Source organism: Ptychodera flava, chromosome 6 (genome assembly GCF_041260155.1).
Source record: "Ptychodera flava strain L36383 chromosome 6, AS_Pfla_20210202, whole genome shotgun sequence".
Lineage (NCBI taxonomy): Eukaryota > Metazoa > Hemichordata > Enteropneusta > Ptychoderidae > Ptychodera > Ptychodera flava.
The window spans coordinates 33,830,732-33,853,625 of NC_091933.1; the positions used below are offsets into that span (position 1 = coordinate 33,830,732).

Below are 22,894 nucleotides of genomic sequence, written 5' to 3' on the forward strand. Positions count from 1 at the left end.
CGCTAAATCCAATATGGCGGCCAAACCACGTGACCGATCCATGTGTTTTTCGCAAACTTGAAAATGCTTACTCTAAGGATAATACGAGTAAAATTTCAATTAAATCGGTGCATTAGTTCTGGAGATGAAGATTTTTAAAGATTTAATTGGTTTTGTCAAAAATCCTAATATGGCGGCCAAGGTTACATGACCGCACGCAATTTTATTTGCAAATATCAAAGACCTAATATCATGCTTGCTACACACTAAATTTCAAATCGACCAGACCCCTAGGTCATCAGGAGAAGCCATTTTAAGGTTTTGGGAAAATCCAATATGGCCGCTCGGTCATGTGACCATATTCGAATTTTGTAGGATCAGGTGCATGAGTACTCATATGTACTTATTAGCCCTGCAAGTTTGATAAGTTTGCGTTAAGCGGTTTTTGAGTTCCACATGTAGGTGAGCAAAAATGTTCTGGAATAACATGAAGAGGAAGAAGAAGGATATTGATCACCTACGAAACAATAGGGGCCCAGCCCATAGGCTTTGGCCCCTAAAAATGGTTGGCCGAATAAAGTCACGAATTACTTTCCTTTACGAATTACATGTACCTTTACCAGATTACTTATCTTGGCAAATTACCCTTAAGGATTATCAGTAAGAAATTCAATCGATGCCTATAGGCCTACCTGTGTTATATACGTGATCTGTCCTATTCATACTTTGAAAATGCGGCGCTTATGGGTGCAAAACACAAATAACTGCTGTCTATATACTGTAAACAGAAATGTGTAGCAATACCAAGACCACCAGTTGGTCAAGACTAGAATTAAAATCTTCGACCGTAGCAATATTGTCCTTTTTCCTAGCCAGACCAAAAGAGAGATGAGATGACGAGTGTAGGTGATGAGGACGTTGTTGCTACTATCTTGATTGCGTGTACGCTCACTGACGTTTCCTGTTTGAACAAAGTTACGTGTGTTACAGAGTTTGTGAAATGGAGAGCAATGCATTAAAGCCATGCAATGCTCGGAAACGAATCGACCTTCATTGTGGCTTCTCGGTGAACTTCGTCTGATCCGACCAAATAATGACGAAGTAAACGGTAAGATTATACCCTATTAAACATGAAGTGACCACATTTTTTGTTGGAGTTGGAGAAGAAGATGGTGCATGAACACCTGATTCCGTCACGACTATTAAAGTTAGCAACGCTGAGCAATAAATGTACTCACAAAATATACGTATATCCGTGCACTTGCTGTTTCCGGCCCGTTTCGAACCTGCACCTCAGAAAGTTTAACTCAATTTTAAAACAAGGACACTTTTCGTTGTTTTCAAGGTTTTACCTAATTGTGTTTTCTTGCGTTAATTCTACATATGATGTCTTGGTCAAATTAATCTCGTCTTCCCCTGAATCATCTAATGTGATCCAATGTCTAAACGTGTATATCTTGATCACATAGTAACAATGACGCTAGACTATATGTAATCAGTGATTTCGAGACGAGGACGTTGACAAGTTTATACGAGTACGGAGTCGTTTGGCAGATATGGCACGGCTAGCCTTTTGCTGGCGCTGTTTGTCATATATTTTATCAATCACTTTATAACAGTTGCATCAGTGGTATTGGTATCCCATAATCTTTCCATGAAAAGATCAGTAATCTGAGCGAGCCTTCTAAGTCATCTGCATGTGTGTCTGTCTGTGTATGTCTGACCTGTTCGTCTGAAGTATTCAAGTTGTAAAACACCGCCAGGTTGCAGTTGAGATTTTCACCGTAAGTGAAATCATTTTTCAGAGAACTTCAAATTACCTTGGTGACCGACCGTCTGTCTGTCTGTCTGTCTGTTTGTCTTTCTTTTTCCTTACTGTCATTGTCTGCTTGATTGAAAAATTTTCATCGGAAAATCACCCTCTGAATGACCGTCTGCCTCTAACTCAGGCTTTCTGTTGATAGTAAACTTATCTTTCCACTTGTCTCTACCGCCTATCATGGGTGAATTGTTCGTTTGTACTTCATTGTGTTAAGGTAGAATGCGCCTCGGGTACAGATATTCAGACTCAAAATTTTACAATTCTTTTCTGAGCTACCGTTTGTGGGGGATCATTTCAAAGCTCCAAGTTTGACTAAGAAAACTTCACCGTCTTAGTTTTTCCAAAATTGATTATTTTAATTTCCCCCCATAGAGTTAATACAGGGATGGTAGCCATTTTGAATTTAAAATAACGGTAAATGTTGGCAATGGTTTCTATAGTGTCAAACTTTGAGGGTGACCCCTAATTTTTATTCTTGATTTGGTAAGAGAATGGTTGGAAGTTTGAGCAAAGTTTAAGTCTTTCACTTTCGAGGCGCATACGAGGCGCGCGTTTCTAGCTGACAATTTATCTACCTGTTTCCATCCTGTTCCAGTGCTAAGGTAACCGTATTGCTGTTTTTCAAAGTGCAATAGATTAAAGATATCAATTAGATAAGGTTAAGTGACGTGATTGGCGGAGGCAATATCATTATAACTTTGTTGACGTTATACCCTCAAGGGTGAACAAACACACAGAATCATTTGAGCTACGTGATGTCTTGGTAACGCTACCCGGAACTGTGATTTTCTTAATCTCTATCGGGAAACTACCTATCGTTAAGCAATTATAAAGGCCGAAGGGTTATTTGAGCCTCATTGACCAACGCGTCGACGTTCTAGAGGGTACAAGAAATATCATTTGAGGAGACGCGGACGAAATGGTTGGAAAACTTCAGACATTTCTTTTTGTGTTTTGTTTTATAGCTCCGACATCGACATCGCGGAATGCAGTGAGCTTAGTCGACAACACTTACACCAATGTTTTGATAGCTATTAATGAAAACGTTGAAGAGGATGTAAGGTTGATCAGCGTGATCAAGGTAAGGTTCCGAATTGTATAGTTGTATTCAGGATCACCCAATAAGGCTTTTCGCGTGAAAAGATATTCGCAAAATTTATGGTTCGTCGTATCAGGGCGGTCGAGACGCTTTTCGTTTTCTTCAATTTGATTGGAGGACAACATGGAAAAGAACCTGGTATCAGAACTGTCACCCAATGGAAATTATATTGACCCACCAAGCTACCAATTAAGCCTAGCGTTTTCAGGATTGGGTTAAAAGGTTGGGTGTTCCACAACACTCCTAGGAAGATAACAGGGAAGATATTCGGCTGTTTGCAGTGCTCAATCGAGGAGTGCGGCAGATCGCTTGGCGAGCTTCCCGCGCGGCAGACACACTCTCGGAAGTCAGAGCAGTCAAAGTTTTATTTCCGCAGAGATGTGGTAACGCCTCCAGCTGTTGGAACTAAGACGTCAGTTGGTTAACTACGGCCATGAGGGGTGGGACGAGGGGAAATGTTTTTGACGGGAGGGGGAAATTTTCTAATTTCGAGTAGCTTGTAGTCCTTCAAATTTAAGTCTCGTTCAAAATACTTCAGAATATTATAATAACCTGTACGAACCTCCCTGATCACATCATTCTTGAAATCAGCCGGTCGGCCCTTTAACATTTTACAGCTTTTGAGTGTTATCGTCTTCCCAGACCTTTCCAAAGTTGATGACAGACATGCTCGTCCAAGGTTATTAGCTAAAATCACTTGACCTGAAAACATAGACTGAGTATATTTTCAACAAGAACCATCGATCGTCATAAAAATGCCACCGGACGATGCCATCTCCCTAAAAAACATAAAATGTTTCAACCTGCTGCTCTCGGTGCAACGTGTAAAATCGCAACATCAATTCAAACACGGTATAGACGAATTCTAGAAGATCGCAGTTCTTGAATTGCAAAGTAATGACAAACGTACATCGCGTTTATGCGATATCAAATGTAAACGAGAAGATCATATGCAACGCGTGACTTGACAATCTGATTAAAATCCGATGTCGGAGATGGGTCATTCTGTTAGGCTATAATCGTATTACGGTCTTTTTTGTGCGGTGAGGGGAGGACGGCACCTAAAAAGACCGTAATGCGATAGTGTAAAAAACCGAACCATCTCCACATCGGATTTTAATCAAATTGCGTGACTTGATAGATTGGTCAAACATATGTCCTATTACATATTCGTATAGAGAGACATTTGCCTACTGTAAACACTTCATAAAGAAGTTAAACATTATGCATTGAAAAATAGATGATTGCAATACGATGCAAACTGGTTTATGGTTTAGATGGTCCTCGTTCTGGATTTTCTATTTCTCTGATTATCAAACGGACCGATTCATTGTTACAGTACGATTTAAACATATCTGTAAGTATATATTACATGTACAGTAGGTCGTTTTGAGCGCGCGCGCTCACAGACGGTAAGTCAGTCAGTCTGTCTGTCGGTCTGTTTGTCTGCCTCAATCTCTCGGCAGATTAGCTGCGAATCACTTTCCCTCCAAATATTAATGCCATTCAAAATACCTTCAGAGTGAACAGTTACACATCGAAGCTGATCACCACTGAGGGGCAGTGCGTTACCAGGAATGCACTGTTATTTCCCAAAGTCTTAGGTGTGATTCAAAGATAACTATATACCGAACAAAGACCACGTAATAGCTATCTTGACACTCCTCATGCTCATGTTGTTCCGTGTTAGTGCTTTAAAGTTTTACCAACCATTTCGACCCCTCGTTTCTCCACAAAAGAGGTAAATGTCCGTAGAACACCAAATTACGCCCTTATTCGCTCCTGAATCTTTATTGTCAATGAGTTCCTCAAGTTTTTGCGCTTTTGAATAAACATTATTATCCTCTTTTTGTCAGAGGATCGTTGCTGATCACGCTCGAACCACACACAGAAGATACTCTGCGCATGGTCACGTGACCTGGCACCTTTTAACGAACAATCATTTCTCTACGGAAATAGACGTTGAAAAATGACTTTCTGAAGTCAGTGGGCACCATCCTAATCCATAGCCCGGTCATCATGACTTGTTCTAGCAAATTGCGACACATTTTGGGCATGTGGGTATTAAAATGTAATATTTCCATGTTACTGTGCCTATTAGTAAAATTTCTCGGCTGCCAGAGTAATTTAATTCTTTGTTCAGCGTCTATTCAAAATTTTGAAAGGTAAGCTGTTCAAAGACACACACTGAAAATTTTACACACGAAATTGTTTTACATATTTTATTGATGCCATATAAATGCGTATATAAATGAGTGCGTATTCCAGAATGAAACAAGAAACTTCTTTTTTACTTCCACGATTAAGCACAATTTACAAATTTTGTTAACAAAGACTTTTGAGCAGAAAACTTCGCGGTGAAGTCCTATTCAAGTACACTATACCCAAAAACCTTCGTGCGGGGAAGCAAAAACAAAACAAAACAAAACCAAAAAAAACAGAATTGCTTCGGCCAAATACAAACAAAGACAGCCCGGTTGACCGTTTTGTGATACACATGTGTCAATTATTGCGAAAGACAACGCACAGCAGAGATATAGATCCCGGATGTCCGGGTGCCAATGCTCGTCTGGAGATTGTTAATACCTGTTTGCGTGATTTTCTGCCTCGCGTTCCGTCGCTAAGTTTCATAAATATAATGTTATATGATATGATGTGATATAAGCCTATCTTTCCGTCAAAGTGCAGAAAGACAAAAACAATTAAACGCTTGAGGATTTTCCTGAATTTGTCACTGTGCCGCACTCGATATTCAACTATAAGCTAAGTCAGTTGCAGTCAGTAAGCCAGTATATCGCCCTAGTTACCTGCCAAGAGAACGCGCTTGTTAGTTTAACACCTCAGTTGTGAAAGAGAAAGGCAATTGGATGAGTTCCAGGCAAAGAAGCACCTACGCATGTTAGAATAGTTTTCAATATATCTCCCATTTTCTGTGGGATGATGACAGTTTTCTTCCAATTTCTGCTGTGTTTCCGTAGCTCGTGCTTGGGATTCGAGACGTGCCCTCTTGTCATAATATAAAGGTTATTTTGGTGGAAAGTTTTTCCCAAATCTTTAATCCGCTAACGTCGGAGTTCATCGAACCGCTATCATAAAACTTGCGTCGATGTTTACCTGGAGTTTGTCTGAAATCTGCAAATGCCCATACAGATTTGATAAACTAAACCTTATTATGTAATAAAGGATGTCCTTGTCGAGCAGAGTTCCAATGTCATTGATAAATTACGCATGCGTCGTGGCATTAAGATTGAATGGACGTCAACATAATTCAGATATTTTGACTGTTCAAATTTACGTAGGGCCCGGGTGAAAAAAAAACACGTGGTTTTGTCAAAACCATCGCCTTATTGATGAAGTGTCAAGCAGACTCCAAAAGAATGTGTTAAATTTATGATTATCATATCAAGGAAATTTGAAGCTTTTTATTTTCAAAAACATCTGAACATACGGCTTCCAACGAGAGTAGATTGAAAGGTGGCTTGACGGTGTTAAGGTTACGCTCCTCGATATCCAAACAATTCTCTTTCGAAAACAAGGAAATAAGAAGGTGAAAGTTTGCTACTAGAGAAACAAAGTGCCAAATATTCATGGATATTTGAAATTCAAAATGGCCGCCACGCTGTGATAAGTCTATGCGTAAAATCACATTTTCAATTTTCACAGAAATAAGACGGTGACGAAGTTTATTTTCGTCACGAACTTCAAAATGAACCCACACAAGTGCTGTACGAGAAAAATATTGTAAAAGTCTTAGGTTCCGAACTAGATTACCTTATGAATTACACTCATTTTTGGATCGTTAACTCAAGGAGAATGCAATTTTACTTTATAGAATCTCTTTCTGTTTATCTGAAACATATTCTCGTGAGTCCTCTCGATGGCAGCACTTGTCATCCGTAATAAAGATATTCCCATTGTTCACGCCGATGTCTGAAACACTCCCCTAGCAACGTGAGTTGTAATGTACTGGTGATAACAAAAAAACAATTTGTGAGACAGTTTTTCTGTATTTTCCTTCGTTTCTTTTATTACTCGGGGCTTCGCATGTACATTTTCAATTTAGCGTCGTTGATGAACTTTGTGGGCTTTTCGAGGCTGACAGCAGCACCTTTAATTCCCTGTTCTTGTGCAAAATTTCGTGACAGAGTACTGATTTTTTATTTTCACTGTATAAAACATAAATATGGAAATATACCACCGTAAATATTGAACATTATATTACTTCTATAATCTGTAACTAAATATTATTTTAACCGTAGGATATATTTACCGATGCGTCAGCCCGATTGTACGAAGCTACCAGGCAGAGGGCGGCATTTGGAGACATCACGATTCTGGTTCCCAAGACCTGGAGTGATAACGCCACCTACGGCGTGGCGACTACCGAAATGTACGATACTGCGAATGTGATCATTGACCACCCAAGTCCCGATTACGAGGATAACCCATACACCAAACAGACAAAACCCTGCGGAGAAAAGGGGGAATACATCCACCTGACACCCAAGTGGGTCGGCGATAGGGAGTACTCCAACAGCAACTGGGGAGAGTCAGGTATGTAATTTGACTCGCCGTGTCTATCTTTTCGTAATGTATGGTGAAGATGATAAGCCATTTCAAAAAACTCGAAAAGTTCAAGTGTAGGCATGCACAAATCGAAAGACTGAGCGACTGTAAGCTTATTTTGGTTTTTTAAAATGAACACAACATAGATGTGCAACAGCACATAAATGTATTCATCAGGCAAACACAATACTAAATCATCCTTTTGACCCTAATAATAATAAAGATCAGGATCTTTCTCCCGAGATATGATTATTCTTCGATCCTTTCGAAATGCGTTTAAATTTTTCTCCAGCAAAAAGTTGACTAAAATTCCAGGATGTATGAAAGTTCATGCAGGGTCATGAATGTTTCCTGTTGTGTGACAGCATTTGAAATCTGTATCTCCCCTTCCAGCAAAAGTTATCGTTCACGAATGGAGTCACCTACAATGGGGTGTCTTCGACGAGTACACTGGTATAGAAGAGCAGTTTTATCTGGATCCTAGCGGGCGTGTTGAACCAAGCCGGTGTTCCGAAGCGATAACTGGCCAGTCGTTAGATATCTACAACTACTACAAAGAGTGCAACAAAGATCCCGAGTCCGGGGTATTACCGGCTCCGGGATGTGTGTTCTTTCCAGACCTTGAAAATACTGGAACTGGATCATACCTTTACGCAAATTTTATCGATTCAGTAAGTAAATGTTTGTAGGATTGGGGACTCCACAGAACGAATGAGAGGAAATATCATTACTTTGTATGTACTTGATATATAATATATATATATATATATATATATATATATATATATATATATATATATATATATATATATATATTTAAAAACTATCTACTGTTGATTGACCAATCAGAGTGCTCAATTCAGGGTGTTTTATTTACTCGTAAAGCCTTGGTCACCAAATTCCAGAAACGAATGACAGCGCCGTAGTAAAGTACTGTCCAATCAAAAGTGAACATGTCATATCTGTAGACATCTGGTACGTTTTAATATTCAAATATTGGTAACACAGCGGAAACCAGCTGCAACACAAAATCTGCTGTACCCTAGGGCATTTATATAATGTGCCATAGGGCATTTATAGGATGTTCCATTACATTGGAAGGCTATTTCACAAATAAAAGTTTTAATTCATATCCTAAACATGTTACATTGACAAAGAGGACGGTTGACGTAAACACATTGAAAACGAAAATATATCAGTTAGGGGCGATAGTTTTTAAGTCGGATAAAACCCTCATACTCGGGCTCTTCTGGTATATAAAGTCCAACCCTACGATAAAATGCCTCGGCCTGCGGCCTCGACATTTTATCGTTGGGTCGGTCTTTATATACCAGAAGAGCCCTCATACTCGGGCTTTATCCTATACATATATTTCATGTATGTATGTATGTATGTATGTATGTATGTATGTATGTATGTATGTATGTATGTATGTATGTATGTATGTATGTATGTATGTATGTATGTATGTATGTATGTATGTATGTATGTATGTATGTATGTATGTATGTATGTATGTATGTATGTATGTATGTATGTATGTATGTATGTATGTATGTACTATGTATGTATGTATGTCGATCCTCATGAATGAAACACACTAACACACTTCTGTTTCACTATTGTGTCGCAGGTGGTTGAATTTTGTCACAGCGACCCCAAAGGAAATCCTAAATCGAAACACAATCCACTGGCATTGAACGAGCAAAACAAACAGTGTGAGTACAGGAGTGCCTGGGATGTTATGAGTCAATCGGCGGATTTCTACGATGCTAATCCTGCGCGTGAGGGGATGAACACCATTCCAATCTTTAACGTCGTCAAGGAAACAGAGTTCAGAACAGTTTTGATTATGGATCTCTCTGGAAGTATGGACCTTGTAAGTGATTATTGTTTTTCCTTCCTGTGTTCTGATCGTTGAAAGTTTTAATAACAGTTTATGTTCTAGTCTAATTGCTTTGGAAAAGACAGCACAGAGCAAAGCATGTTTAACTACTTGTTTATGTTGCGTATATCTGACCTTGTATACATCTATATCTAACGTTTATATCTGAGAGATGGGACTTGAGACGATGATTTATATTTTAACAAAAAACATCCTAACACTGGGGCATTTTGTAACTGTTTATTGCCAGAACGATAGGGCTGAACTACAATACCAGGCGGCTAGCAAGTATATCGGATACACATTACCACTTGGTAGTTGGGTTGGCATCGTAGAATTCGAGACAACGGCCACCACGCTGGCAAATCTCACGAAAATAGTTGATGAACAGGCCAGGGAAGATTTGATCGCCAAGCTGCCAAGGTATCCTTTTGGTGGCACATGTATTGGATGCGGCCTACAAACTGGAGTGGAGGTAAGTCACTGTTTTGCGAGATGAAAATTCGACAAAAAGATGTCTTTAGCCATGTATAATTGCATTTTTAATACTCGCCTTCAGATGGGCCCAATATCGTACCCCGTCTGTCTGTGTTTAGGTCAGTCCTACCTATGAAAACGATTTATTCAACAAATTTAACTAATATTTGGCGTAGGCCTGCATGTATAGTTACGGAGTGTAATCACTAAAAAGGGTTGCTATGTTTATGTCAAAGGATGACCTCGTCCAAAGATGTTCAAATGATGACAAACTGCATAATGTAAAATTTTTATTATTTTTGATCAAAACGTTTTCTATGAAACAAATTATCCGATACACGGAACATAATTAGCTCATTTTTAAATTGTTGGACTTCTAACTCAAAATGAGTCAGAAGTTGAGAGATTGAAAATACAAATACTTTGATTCAGGCCATATTACAAGTTTTGATATGTAAGGGACTAGCAACTGACTGGTGCATTGGTTTAATGCATCATGCACAACACATTCTGTAAACTCATGTGGATGATCGAAAAATGTCTTCTCAAAATATGACAAAAGAAGTTTGCAAATAGACATAAATTTTAAGATTGGAGGTAGCAGAAATATGAACCACTGTTTCAATACAAGAGATGAAGGAAAGGCATAGTTATGCGTGTGTAAGTGTTAAAACGTTATCGTCCCTGAGAATAATATCGCATCGTCTAGTTAAGATTTTCAGCTTTTCAGAATGAAATAAAATGTATAACGTCATGATTGATCGATCGCAAAATTGTCCCATGAGGTTAGGTTACTCCCTTTGTGGGCGAACTTTGTGAGGAAATATGAGTGTGCGTGGAGACGGCTTCGAGTCAGTTGAACTCAATACTTGTATGCCCCACAGTTGGGGCACAAATCTCAAGAGGTCTCTCCCCTTACTAACAATCCCAATACTACTTACCTCCGTCGATGGTGAGGTCATCAAAGCAAAAGACTCAAGTGTTATGAATGTAATAGCAGTGACAATAATTTTGAACTTACAAAATTACAAAGAACAAGTATATCTGCAACACGATGGGAACGACATACGTCGTCGTAGTTCCCTGTGTTTAACACAGAGCTTAAATGTCACCTTAACATTCGCAGGTCCTTGAAAACAGCGTCTTTAAAGAAGCGGATGGTGGAGTTCTGTTTCTAATAACAGACGGCGATGAAAACGTACGCCCTTTAATAGAAGAAGTCCTACCGGAAATCTTGGCGAAAAATGTCATCGTAGATACTCTCGCCCTGAGCGACGCCGCCGACCCCAAACTGGTGAACCTTTCCAACGCTACTAACGGCAGATCTTGCTGGTATTCGGAAGGCGAAAATTCTACCGCCCTTCATGACTGCTTTACATCATCAGTCACCGAAAGGACAAGTTCCGGTGCCGAGACACCTGTACAGGTAATTTGGTCCAATTACGCATCGGCATATTTGTTTGCAGCTCACCTATGAACCTAGTTCAGTGAGGGCCAACTGATCTGTTATATTTGCCCGTCTAATATGTAAATTCATTTTCTCTCTCATCGAAAGACTCACACTCTCTCCAGTTCACCGACATTGTTGTCCCCTTATGATTTGTATGCTGCAGCATGATATTGTGAGGATGTCTTGCAAAAATGGCTGAAATGACATCAGATGACAAAATACTGTGTGAAATGGTAGATGTATTTAGTGACCATGATCAAGAAACGATCAAGCGATCTATCAATACGCGTAGGAACAAACCGCCCATGCACATGACAGTCGACCATTGCCTTGAGTAAATTTACAATGCCCCTCATCCGGGGGAGGGAGGGGGGGGGGTTGCGGTTCTATTGGAAGGGTGTAGACATGAGTAGCATGGTTCCCCTATTTCGCTTCGTGTAGACTTTTGCCCAAGGAAATTTTCATAAAATGTAGACTTTTGACCCCTGTTTTTGCCTGCAACATGGTTTGACCAATCATGGTGTGAAAAATGTAAAGTACGAATTTTAAGCAAGCATGTCAAGTAGGCCAAAATGTAAACTAAATAGAAAGAGACGAAATAAGTAAGGTTAACCAACCCTTCTACATTTCCTATGCAACACCATGGAGAAGTTAATGATTACCGAGCCATTATGCAACAAAAAAAAATAAAACACTTTCAGAAACAGCCTTCAGATATGGATATGGTGCATCGATTTGATAATGATGGGCCACTAACATAACGGGACTTGAAGTTAGCAAGCATACATGTCCTGAACCAAAATTTCGGTTCCATTCTATAGTTGACCAGTTACAAGGTTAAGGTGCCACGTCTAGGAAGAGAATCGGGAAGCATATTCATCGATTCAACGATTGGAAGGGAGACCTACTTCTTTTTCTTCTGGGACTTCGGAAGTAATCTGGCCGTTGAGGTGACTTTGACCAGGCCAAACGGAACGACGATAACCTCGGGCGATCCCCAGTACGAAAAAGATGACGATAGCCATTCCATAGTGATAAGCGTAGACGGTATTGCTGAGGTAATTCCATCCCTTAAATACGATTTTCTCTATTAATTGCAGCGTGAGATTGTGTATATACATTGTGAGACCATTAAACATTTCTCTATATTACCTGCGCTATTTGATTACCTATTAATCTTGACAATCACCCTTGTAAGCTCATGTCTTTCGATTTTAAAGTCATTTTACAAAAAATTTCAAAGGACGAAGTAATTTGTGCATAACTCCATCCATCTATATCGAACACCAGAAAATCTCTCGGGGCCTTAGGATTTTTTAACGGTCAAGGGAAGCCGTAGTAAGTTCTGAAAACAAACCATAAGTTCAAACAATGACAAAAGTGTTTTGTTTTGATTGCTTTTTATGAATAAATGTGTCACGATTAGGGTTTCATACTACTACCCTAGGCCCTCTACGTCCAAGTTTGAAGTTCATTTACCTCATCATTAACTATATGCAAAGAGCGGCTTTCAAATCATTAACATACATCGCCGGTAGATGACAGAGATTATATCCTCTTATATCATATCACTTCTTTTAGCGTGTTTTCTTGTGATAAGAAATAGAGCTAACTTCAGGATGATTATTGGCAGTAGTGTTTATGGTACAAAGAATTCGAATATAGTTCCAAATATGAGCTTCGTAATTAAAATCTCTTACCTTTTTTATTTTGTGTGAGGCCAGAACACAACGTTTCACTGTAAAGTTGACAATGAAATCCTATCATGCTAGACTAGTCATATACTAATCTGGATCACAAAACCTTTTTCAGAATATAACGAAGTCATTTTGAAAATGGCATGTAAGAGACATTAAATTGTTCATGAACCATAAGCTGTTGCCTTTTCAGATGTGTACATGTACATACAACGTCGACTTATTGATGTACTTTCTGAAATTTTGAATGCATTGACAATTGCCAGGACGACGGCTAAATTTAATGAGACGGTACAGCGACATATGTGGGGAACTGTAGTTTCGCTTGGGTCACAGAAAATGGAATTACACCTGCTGTTGCATCACGAGAGATTCTCATCACTTAAATTTTGTCCACTTTCCATCGCAGGTCGGCCGGTGGGAGTACGAAATATACAACCCTGACTTCTACGACCAGGTAGTCGAAATAAACGTCGACTCCAAGGCAGTGAACACATCGACACCACCCATCAGGCTGAGCCCCTCGCTGAGTACGGACTTCGTCGATGTGTCTCCGCCGATGTTGGTCATCTACGCCGAAGTCAGTCAGGGACACAGCCCCGTGCTGCAGGCAAATGTCGTAGCAACCGTAGAAAGGCCAAGTCCGCATGGCACCGTACAGTTACAGCTTCTTGATTCGGGGACAGGTAGGCATTTTAGACACATTTGTGTAAACTGCAGAGGTCTGCAGGCATATGTTTTCACCAGTCGTCGCCAGCCATAGATTCACATCGAAAGTATTTTATGTGATATCCTATTTTGTGTAGTCTACTGTATTGTACCAAATCAAATCGAATCAAAACAATCAAACCAAACCAAACCAAACCAAATCAAGTCAAATCAGACTCAAATCAAATCAAATCAAATCAAATCTTACTCAATCGAATGTAAATCCTGTTCATGTAACTTTTTTCAAATATAAAGAAAATAGCTCGCTGTCTCAAGGATGGAATAGTTAGACAAAAATGTTCATAATACCTCACATTCAATGGCAACTAAGAATAAAGTGGGCAACTTTATTTTACATTTTACTTTGTTATACCTTGTGTGTACGAGCTGGAAAAGATTACTAAATGTGATAGAATTTCCTCCTTTTCGCAAGAGTATCTTTGCACGCGGGAAAGAGTTGAGAGTAAAGAGGTCTCAAGTGATATTGGTCAGATTATCTGAAACTATTTATCCTTTATCGCTCATTAAATTCAGCTCGATCAAAATCGTCGATGACTGTAGTTTTTCAGTGTATAACATATGCACCAGTATTTTGCAAAAGATATTTAGACTTAAAGGCACAACATAATAGAAAAAACCCAACTGCAATTGGTATCCAGAATTTAAATCATGATGGCATAATTCTGACATATACTGGAATGAGTTTGGGATGTGTACACCGATAAATATGCCAAATGAAAGGTCTATATAAGTGCAGCAAAAACAAGAAACGACCTGTCAGCACAACAGTCGCCATCAAGTTGTAACAGCGATAAATACATCATTTAAAACAATGACTTTTAGAGACTTTCTTCGGCGTGAGAGCAACCTGATTTTACAGAGAGTGTTTCCACATCCCTGTCGACAGGAGCTGACATTATAAAGGACGATGGGATTTATTCCGGGTATTTTGTGGACTTCGTGGAGACCACGTGTGGAAGCGCCTGTAGGTACAGCGTGCAAGTAACAGCGAATAATGCGGCGAACAATGCCCAGTTTCAAGTAACGAGGCGTTTTGGAGCAATGCCGAGGAACATCAGTAAGCCACGTTTCTTTTAATAGATGTTGTTGTGGGGTGATTTAAGTTGATTGACACGTGTTGGGAAACGCTACTTTTTATGATCAGTGAAACTGCGTGAATTCTGTCACGGTCGGAGGAAACTGTCAAGCCACTTTACATTGCGAGCCATTCTGGCGCAGATCAACGATTTGCTTAATTTAGTAAAGAAGTGAATTTTACAAATTCTGCTTTGTAAGTAAGTGTCCCAAACTATCAACACGCGATACATGAAATCTTGTTCATGATCGTAATTTATGTCACGTACATGCAGGTATAATATAATTTACTTTAGCATCGGAGAGACATGAGTATAACCGGCATTTTTATGTCTGTGCGTTGTTCATAATGCCGTATTTCCTGCAGAAATGACGTCGGTGACACTCTCAATGTGTCAATCGCGTTCTTATTCTAAGTCTGAAATGCGAACTTGCAAACTTCCACAGTTTAACTTGATGATTTTTTTCCGGGACTTCGATCCCGAAAGATTTTCAATGATTTTGCCTTTGATATTGAATGTGTATTGTGGGAGAGAAGCCGTATGCAGTCTGGGGACTCTCCATATCATGCAAAGTTCGTTTCATTTGAGAATTCCATAACTTTAATCAACATCTAAAACATCTTTGCGTCTCCTAGGTCTTATACCTGAGAAGACAGCAGCGACACCTGTAGGCGATTTCGACAGAGTATCGTCAGGTGGTGTCATACAGCTGTCCGCCGATGTCAATTACACCGACTGGAACAATACAAACGCCGACCCGTTCTCTCCCTCGCGAATCGTCGACCTCCGAGTGACAGAGACGTCCATACTGAATGAAACTGTGACCCTGACGTGGACCGCCACGGGAGATGACTTTGACCAGGGTACAGGTACGTAGCACAGGGGTATTTCCTAGCGGAGAGCGACAGATTTCCTGATGTAGCTCCTAAAATGGTGACCTCATATGAAATTTCAGTGCACCTTTCCATACCAAATGTCGCAACGTAACTTTAAACTTTCCACCTCTTTTCACATTATTTCATGACTATCTTAGTTTAGTTTCAAAAGTTATGTCATGTAATATCAATGCACTCACTGGACTCAGCTGAGAAATGTGTGTCCGCTCGTGCAAGAAATGTTTGAAATTTGAATGTTGTAGTGTCTTCAAGTTTGGGCGCATTCAAAATTATGGCTGCTAATGCAAAACTTTATATGAATTATGGATATTGTATACAAGCCCTGTAAAAAAAACACAAAATTTATTTGATGAACTGACTCACCAATATTGCACTCAACTTTAGTGTTCATAGAAAGCTATTTCACTTACAAGCTGTTCTGGCGTTGACGAGGGCGCTGTTATAATGATGGTTGCAATATTACCTACTCAATGTGTTCTACGCTGATGGGTCCAGTGCATGATGTGCATATCATCGCCGACATAGCTCAAAAGATGTAAATTAGAAACAGAGAGATAGAAAACTAACCTATATGCTTTGACAGGAAAACGTGCATTAAGAGCCGTAGCCTGACCAAATTGCAAAGAGGGGTGTGGAAAATTCAGGGGGCGGGGGCTGTTTTTGTCGTTACAAATTACCATAGCTTCATATAAACATTCACATTTTCGTTTGAACTTTGTTATATCAATGCGTCTATTACGAGTGCAGTCTGACAGAGATATTTTTGAATATCTTTTCAGCTTCAAGCTATGACCTGCGATATTCTACTGACTTCAATGAAGTACTTTATAATTTCACGAACTGTGAACAGACAGAAGAAAGTAATCTTACGGCGGGCACGTTGATGGACCCTGCGGAAAGCGGAGTAGTCGAAATGTTAACAGTTAGGATGCCCTCGAGTGGTGCAGGCTTTACCTACTATTTCGCCATCCGGGCAATCGATGACGTCGGAAATGCGGGCCAGTCGTCGAATGTTGCCCAGGCTTCGATTGTGGCCGCGGCTCCTATTGCACAGACAACCATGTCCTCAACCCAGCAGCCGAGCGGCAGTACGGAGACTGTCAGTGCAACGACGGCGATTGACATCTCTACCACGGCCGATATCCCCGGCCCCGTTCAATCTGGCTTAGAAAGTTGGGAACTTGCTCTGATAATAACAGCATCTGTATTAGCCGCGACTCTTCTCTGTGCATTCGTTGGCCTTTGTGTGTACCTTCACAAAGCACAAAAAACAACTAAGGTGCAACCATTGAAATCAACACCTTCATCATCGATGCCTGATGTTGAACTTGCAGAGACACATGTAGACACTATTCATATGTGAAAAAAGTCACTTTTCGAGGTGCCGCACTACGGTGGAAATGATACTAGGCTAGAACTTTACAATATTGTCCTATATCACCACCAATGTCATCGCCGAGAAACTGACACTAGGTTTTCTATTTATTCAAGATGCAATGATTAAAAATATGCACACAAACATTTTTTTATGTCTAACTTAATACTTTGTACAAAACTTTAAGGATCTATCGTGTTTGGTTGGATTTCTCGAACCGAAACCTCTGCAACGCAATTAGCAATTTCTGTGAAAAAGCCGACAATACTTGTTTTTGTTATCTATGAACTGCGGAACACTCATTTGTTCTCTCGGATAAATAGTTCTGACAGTACCTATATTGTGTCTGCAATCCGTGCAATGAATCATCTTCTTTACCACACTTTCAAATAACATTAACACTGAATTTCAGAAGATCATATCAAGACATATTTGGTATTCGCATCGATCTTATATAAGAAAAACGTTTAGAGACCAGGTGAAATTTTGCAAAAAACAGGATCAATAATCTAGCCTAAAGACCACTTGTGAGGCTGAAAATTTACAATAACTAAATCTCTTTTTGCGTGTTTATTAGTCGGAGTCAATGTCATACTGCTTCAAAAAATCCACATACATGTTTGTAAAACAGCTATCTTTCTGTCCTCTAACTCCACCGATATTCTTGTAAATAATGTTGTTCACCTGACAAAACCATTAATAGAGTACACCAAAGGTGGCTCAGAGCTGAGGTATGTCGTTTTTGATCTGTGTATAATAAAACAGATAGTTGTTCGTCATTTACCATAAGACTATTGTGATGGCTTTTATATTTGTGTTTTTAATAAGATTCGAGAACTGTATGTATATACCTGTAAGGTTTTAACGTTGAGATCTTCTCATGAAATCTTCTCCGCAAATAAGAACTACAGAAATTGAATGGCTGCTATTTCAAATTGTCCATTTTGAAACTTTTATCTCGTTGCTTTCAGTAACTTTGCACCGAATTCTTACTTCCGAGTCGTTTTTCACACAGTGATCACATGATGGCGCCCTCATGACTGGGCACTTGATTTTGATCTTCCCTGTGACTGAACTTTCATCTGCATGGTCGCATGATGGCGCCCGACGGCACGTTTGTACGAAACCATGGAACAGCCATCACTCGCTATCTTCTGATAGATCGATCTTTAATCGAGCATAATCGATCAATACAACCGATACCTGTGTTGGGTCATACCATTTTAGCTTTAAGTGGGACGGAAGTGGAACAGATAAAATAAATTTGTGTTCAAGTGCCCGTCAGTTATGGAGATCAACCGAGAAAGCTTGTTGGACAGTTTTGGTTTGATTCGACTGAGCTAATTATGAGTAATTTAAAATTCTCTGCCAGTCGACGATCATATATATATATATATATATATATATATATATATATATATATATATATATATATATATATATATATATATATATATATATATATATATATACCCGATCCTGTGTTAACAAACATGAGAAAAAGACATGTCATGATTTCGATTTTCACAAGAAAAAGACTTCTAAACTGTATTAACTCAACACGATTCGAAATGAGTCGACCAGGTTTTAATCATGAAAGCTTAATGTATTGAGGATGAACAATACTCTGACGATGATGAGGATAAGACTACAACAGAAGAAATTGCGTTTCAATACCAGCTTGTAAAATCATTTGCAAAAACTAATGATGATAGAATAGACGTCTGTTAGTGTTTCGCTTTGAAGACGTGACCATCCGCTGTTTGTCGGTGTATCCTAAATACTAAATAACTCCAAATTGACCTTTATGTCAATATACACGTATTCAGTGTCCTAAATAACTGCTAATTGACCTTTATGTCGATATACATGTACTCTGTATCATAATGAACTCCTAATTGACCCCCATACAGAATTAGAACGGAATATAAAATAAATGGAGACACACTGAAGAGAACTTATCGTTAATTTGTATTTATACTATGGTGCGCTTCACGCGGATGCCGTCTTCATAAATATTGTACTTTAACTGATGGATATTGAAAACCAGCTGAATGTACCGAGGTTAAACCCTGTCATAGGACAGGATAGGATAGGATAGGATAAATTATTTATATAGCGCCTAGTATCCATCAGCAATGTTCACTGGCGCTTTACACTAGGTCATATGTTCATGATGTTGATTTGCGGTCTTTCAGATTGCTCTAATTTGCTCGTCCTAGTATTTCTAAGTGGAATTAATATCAGGACCTGAATTCGGTGGTGAACAGAGTCTATACATTTCAAATTTTGGAAGGCCGTGCTCCCATGTCAAATACTTGGTATTTCAACGTCTGATGCAGTTTTAGACCGAGAGAATGTAGTTCACGTGTTTACCAAAAATCCTTGTATAAGAAACCCACAAAAATATCGAAAGTTATAGTTTCTAGGCTTTCTGTGAAAGGGTGTGATATGAATGAAAAAAACGAAACTGTCAGCGTTAATAATAATAAATGATAATTTTCTATCCTCTCTTGCGTATTTTTCTCTGCTAGAAATAATACAGCTTTTTATGTCAAACTTTATTTATGATTACAATAGAGAACAGATAACTAGAATAACGAAGGACTGACTAAATGAACTGTTCAAACTGTTAGTTTTGAAGAAGCCTTATTCAATCTTAACACACTGTTTGAAAAATATCGAACGTGTCATGTTCTATTCCGTCTTCCTCCGGAGCAGACATGAAGTGTCGGTCAAACTGTTATCATGCTAGAGACGCTGTGATGGGTACTTATGTAACATAGAAATAAGTGAATATTGGAGTGTTCAAAAAATTATGCTCCGTTACGTATATTTGTGCGGTGAGTTGAATGGTAACAAAATGAAGGAGTTAAATATCGTCAGTGCCAAATTGCAAAACTGGCAAAATGTTCGCATATCTTCCGCTTACTAAATTTATTTGTGCATATCCTTTTAAATAAAGACAATAATATGAACAGTAATATTTGTTATTCGTTCAATGCGTCGTCAATTGAACATATCGAGATTGTTTTTTCATTTAATTTAGACCAGCCGTTTGTTTCGAAGAAGCCTTGTTAAATCTTAAAGTTCTCTCGCGTAAACGGAACTTCAATCCTGAATACATATATTTCGAGCATCCTATTAAAGTTTAAGTTTCACATACATTTGAATCATTTGTAAATCGTCATTTTACGACATTATTTCTAAACTACGAGTTCTTCCATGGTAACCACTATGACGTATTGCTGATCTGAGTCATGTTGACAACGGCTCATAAACTTCGCCACTTGTCATCGTTTCCGGGGATAACCCAGAATAATCGTACTTGTCGTCTACTTCGTCGTTGCCGTAGAAATCGTCTGAATCTGGCTCTGCTACTTTGTCATCATAGCTTTCGTAGACGTCTTCGTCTTGTGTACGGAAAGGGTCTCGGCGAAGCTTTACACTGTCTTCTTTCGTCTGGCGATAGATCATTGGTGTTCTCGGCAGAGGGATATCACAGCGTCGTTTTGGCGCTTCACCGTGCACATTCTTGCTGGAACTCCCACCTTCATTTTGACTTTCTTTCTTCTCCCGGGGAGATTCAATTTGAACACTGACTTGTGGCTTACAACTTCCAGGAGGCACCTTGTTGTATCTGTCGCTTGCATAGGCTTCACGATTTGCGTGTCGTCCATCGGCAACGTCATCGCTGTTGCCCTTGAACTTCTCTGAGAGAGTCCTCAATGACAGCATTCTCGGTTGATTCATCTTCGTAGATTGGGTCTTCGAATTGCGTCGACGAACAGCGAAGAAAGCCAATACACTAAAACCAACACCCACTACTACACCGGATAGAAAACATCCGGCCGCAATGCCGCCGACCGACCGGTGCTCCATCGGAGGAAGTGCATCTTGATCCAGGGAAGTTACAGTAGCATTTGTAGTCGGTTCGACCGGTCTCTCTTTAATCCTGAGGTGTCTTACCGCCGATGTTGTCCCCCTTTCAGTCCAAGCCACGCATACGTACGCTCCTTGATCATCCACTCTTCCCGAATTGATGAGGAGGTCGTTTGTGGCGGTAAAGTTACCAAAGGTTGATTCAGATGAACCATTGATTATGTACTCGTTCGGCGTGATCCAGTACACCTCAGGTTCTGGGGCGCCCGTAACGTTGCAGTTAAGCGTTATTGCATCGGAGTCATTGGCGGACACCCACTTTACAATCTCGTAGAAGCTTGGTGGGTAGCAAGTCATCGCATCTGGCGCAATACTCATGAAAGTTAGTCCGTGGTACTTGTCGGGGTATAGGCATTTCGAGTCTTCCACAAATATCATGGTACTAGTTTGAAGAGCTTTTGTGAAGTCTCGCAGATGGCAATCGCAGGAGAGAGGATTATTTGCCAAAGACAAGTGGAGCTTACGGAAAGTAAACACTGAAAAAGTGTGTTCTCGGAGGTAAACCAGGTTGTTGTGCTGGAGCAGTATCCAAATTTCATCAATGTACGTTAATTTATCGAAAGCATCCTCATCTATTTCCTCCAGACCCATTCCAGAAAGATCAAGACGAATATCCTTGGTCGGACTCCGCGACAGGCCCTGAAACGCACTGGCGCCGATGGCACGAACAGGGTTTCCACAGATTTTCAAATTAAATTCACGTGACTGAAAAAATCCAGATGACACCGAGGAAAACGACGGAATTAGAGTTAGGTTATTGTAACACAGATCTAGCAATTTGACGTCACAGTTTGCCGAGAAGAAACTTGCTGGAATGTCTCGAATGTTGTTGTGGGATAAGGTGACAGTCTGCAGTTGAGTAAGACCGTTCAAATTTGGGGGCTGTTCCAAAACGTTGTGATCCAAAGTTAGTGATTTTAGGGCAGAAAGGCCGTTAAATGCTGTTGCAGAGAGATAGTCGATGGCGTTCCCATGCAAAAATAACCCTTCTAGTTGTCGCAGACCATTGAAAATTGATTCGGGCAAATTCGTCAAGCTATTGCCATTCAGGTTCAACTGCTTGAGATGACCTAAAGTTGAAAATATCGAAGGAGGCAGATAGGTCAGCGTATTGTTTTGCAAGTGAAGCTCTTCCACTTGCGTCAAACCGGACAACAAGTCAGCTGGCAAGGTCTTCAAACGATTGTTTGAAAGGTCCATAATCTTCAGAGCAGACAAGCTGCGAAATGTTTCATTGAGCAAGGTCTCTAAGAGGTTGTTGTCAAGTCTGAGCTCTCGCAATCCCGAGAGACCTCCGAAAATTTTCGTCGGCAGGTCGTTCAGATAATTGTTTTGCAGGTAGAGATACTGTAACTCCTGCATACCGGAAATAGCGGTCGTCATAGCGACTAAACTGTTACTCTGTACATGGAGGTTTTGTAGTGATGTCGATTGGTTGAAAGCTCCCGCAGGAAGTTGATCTATGTTGTTCGAATACAAGTATGCGTTGAGGAGAGACGGGCAATTGGAAAGCGTTTTATCCGATAGCCTAGAAATCGAATTGTTTGACAGGTCCAGCGTGTGTAGTGCAGGTAGATTGTAGAGACCAAAGATTTCAGCGATGTTATTGGCAGCCATATTAACAGTGTGAAGTTTCTCGAAGTCGACAAATCCGCTCACAATGGTCAGCTTGTTGTTCTGGGCGTTCAGTGTCACCAAGTTTTGAAGGTTGTGCATATCAGGAAGGACTATAATGTAGTTGTTTTGAATATGAAGGTGCGACAAACTGGCCAGGGGTTCAAAAACCTTTTCTGGTAGCAATTTGATGTTGTTGTTATCAAGATGGAGGGTTGTTAGCGCGTCAAGATCTTCAAACGAATCGGCAGAAATATCGCTAATGTCGTTCATCCTGATGCTCAAAG

General features: G+C 39.8%; 2 protein-coding genes across 2 annotated transcripts; one reads left to right on the top strand and one right to left on the bottom strand.

Moving 5' to 3' along the window:
* The first annotated feature begins 2,540 nt into the window (after window positions 1-2,540).
* LOC139135569 (calcium-activated chloride channel regulator 1-like) lies at window positions 2,541-17,840 on the top strand. Its single transcript, XM_070703029.1, has 11 exons — window positions 2,541-2,882; window positions 7,160-7,454; window positions 7,860-8,137; window positions 9,100-9,345; window positions 9,602-9,826; window positions 10,955-11,254; window positions 12,100-12,336; window positions 13,385-13,661; window positions 14,591-14,761; window positions 15,416-15,649; window positions 16,456-17,840. The coding sequence occupies exons 1-11, from the start codon at window positions 2,721-2,723 to the stop codon at window positions 17,037-17,039; spliced, it is 3,009 nt and encodes a 1,002-aa protein (XP_070559130.1). The 5' UTR covers window positions 2,541-2,720; the 3' UTR covers window positions 17,040-17,840.
* A 1,839-nt stretch (window positions 17,841-19,679) lies between these two features.
* LOC139135570 (carboxypeptidase N subunit 2-like) lies at window positions 19,680-22,448 on the bottom strand. The gene has a single exon (XM_070703030.1). The coding sequence runs from the start codon at window positions 22,374-22,376 to the stop codon at window positions 20,310-20,312; it is 2,067 nt and encodes a 688-aa protein (XP_070559131.1). The 5' UTR covers window positions 22,377-22,448; the 3' UTR covers window positions 19,680-20,309.
* Window positions 22,449-22,894: the final 446 nt, after the last annotated feature.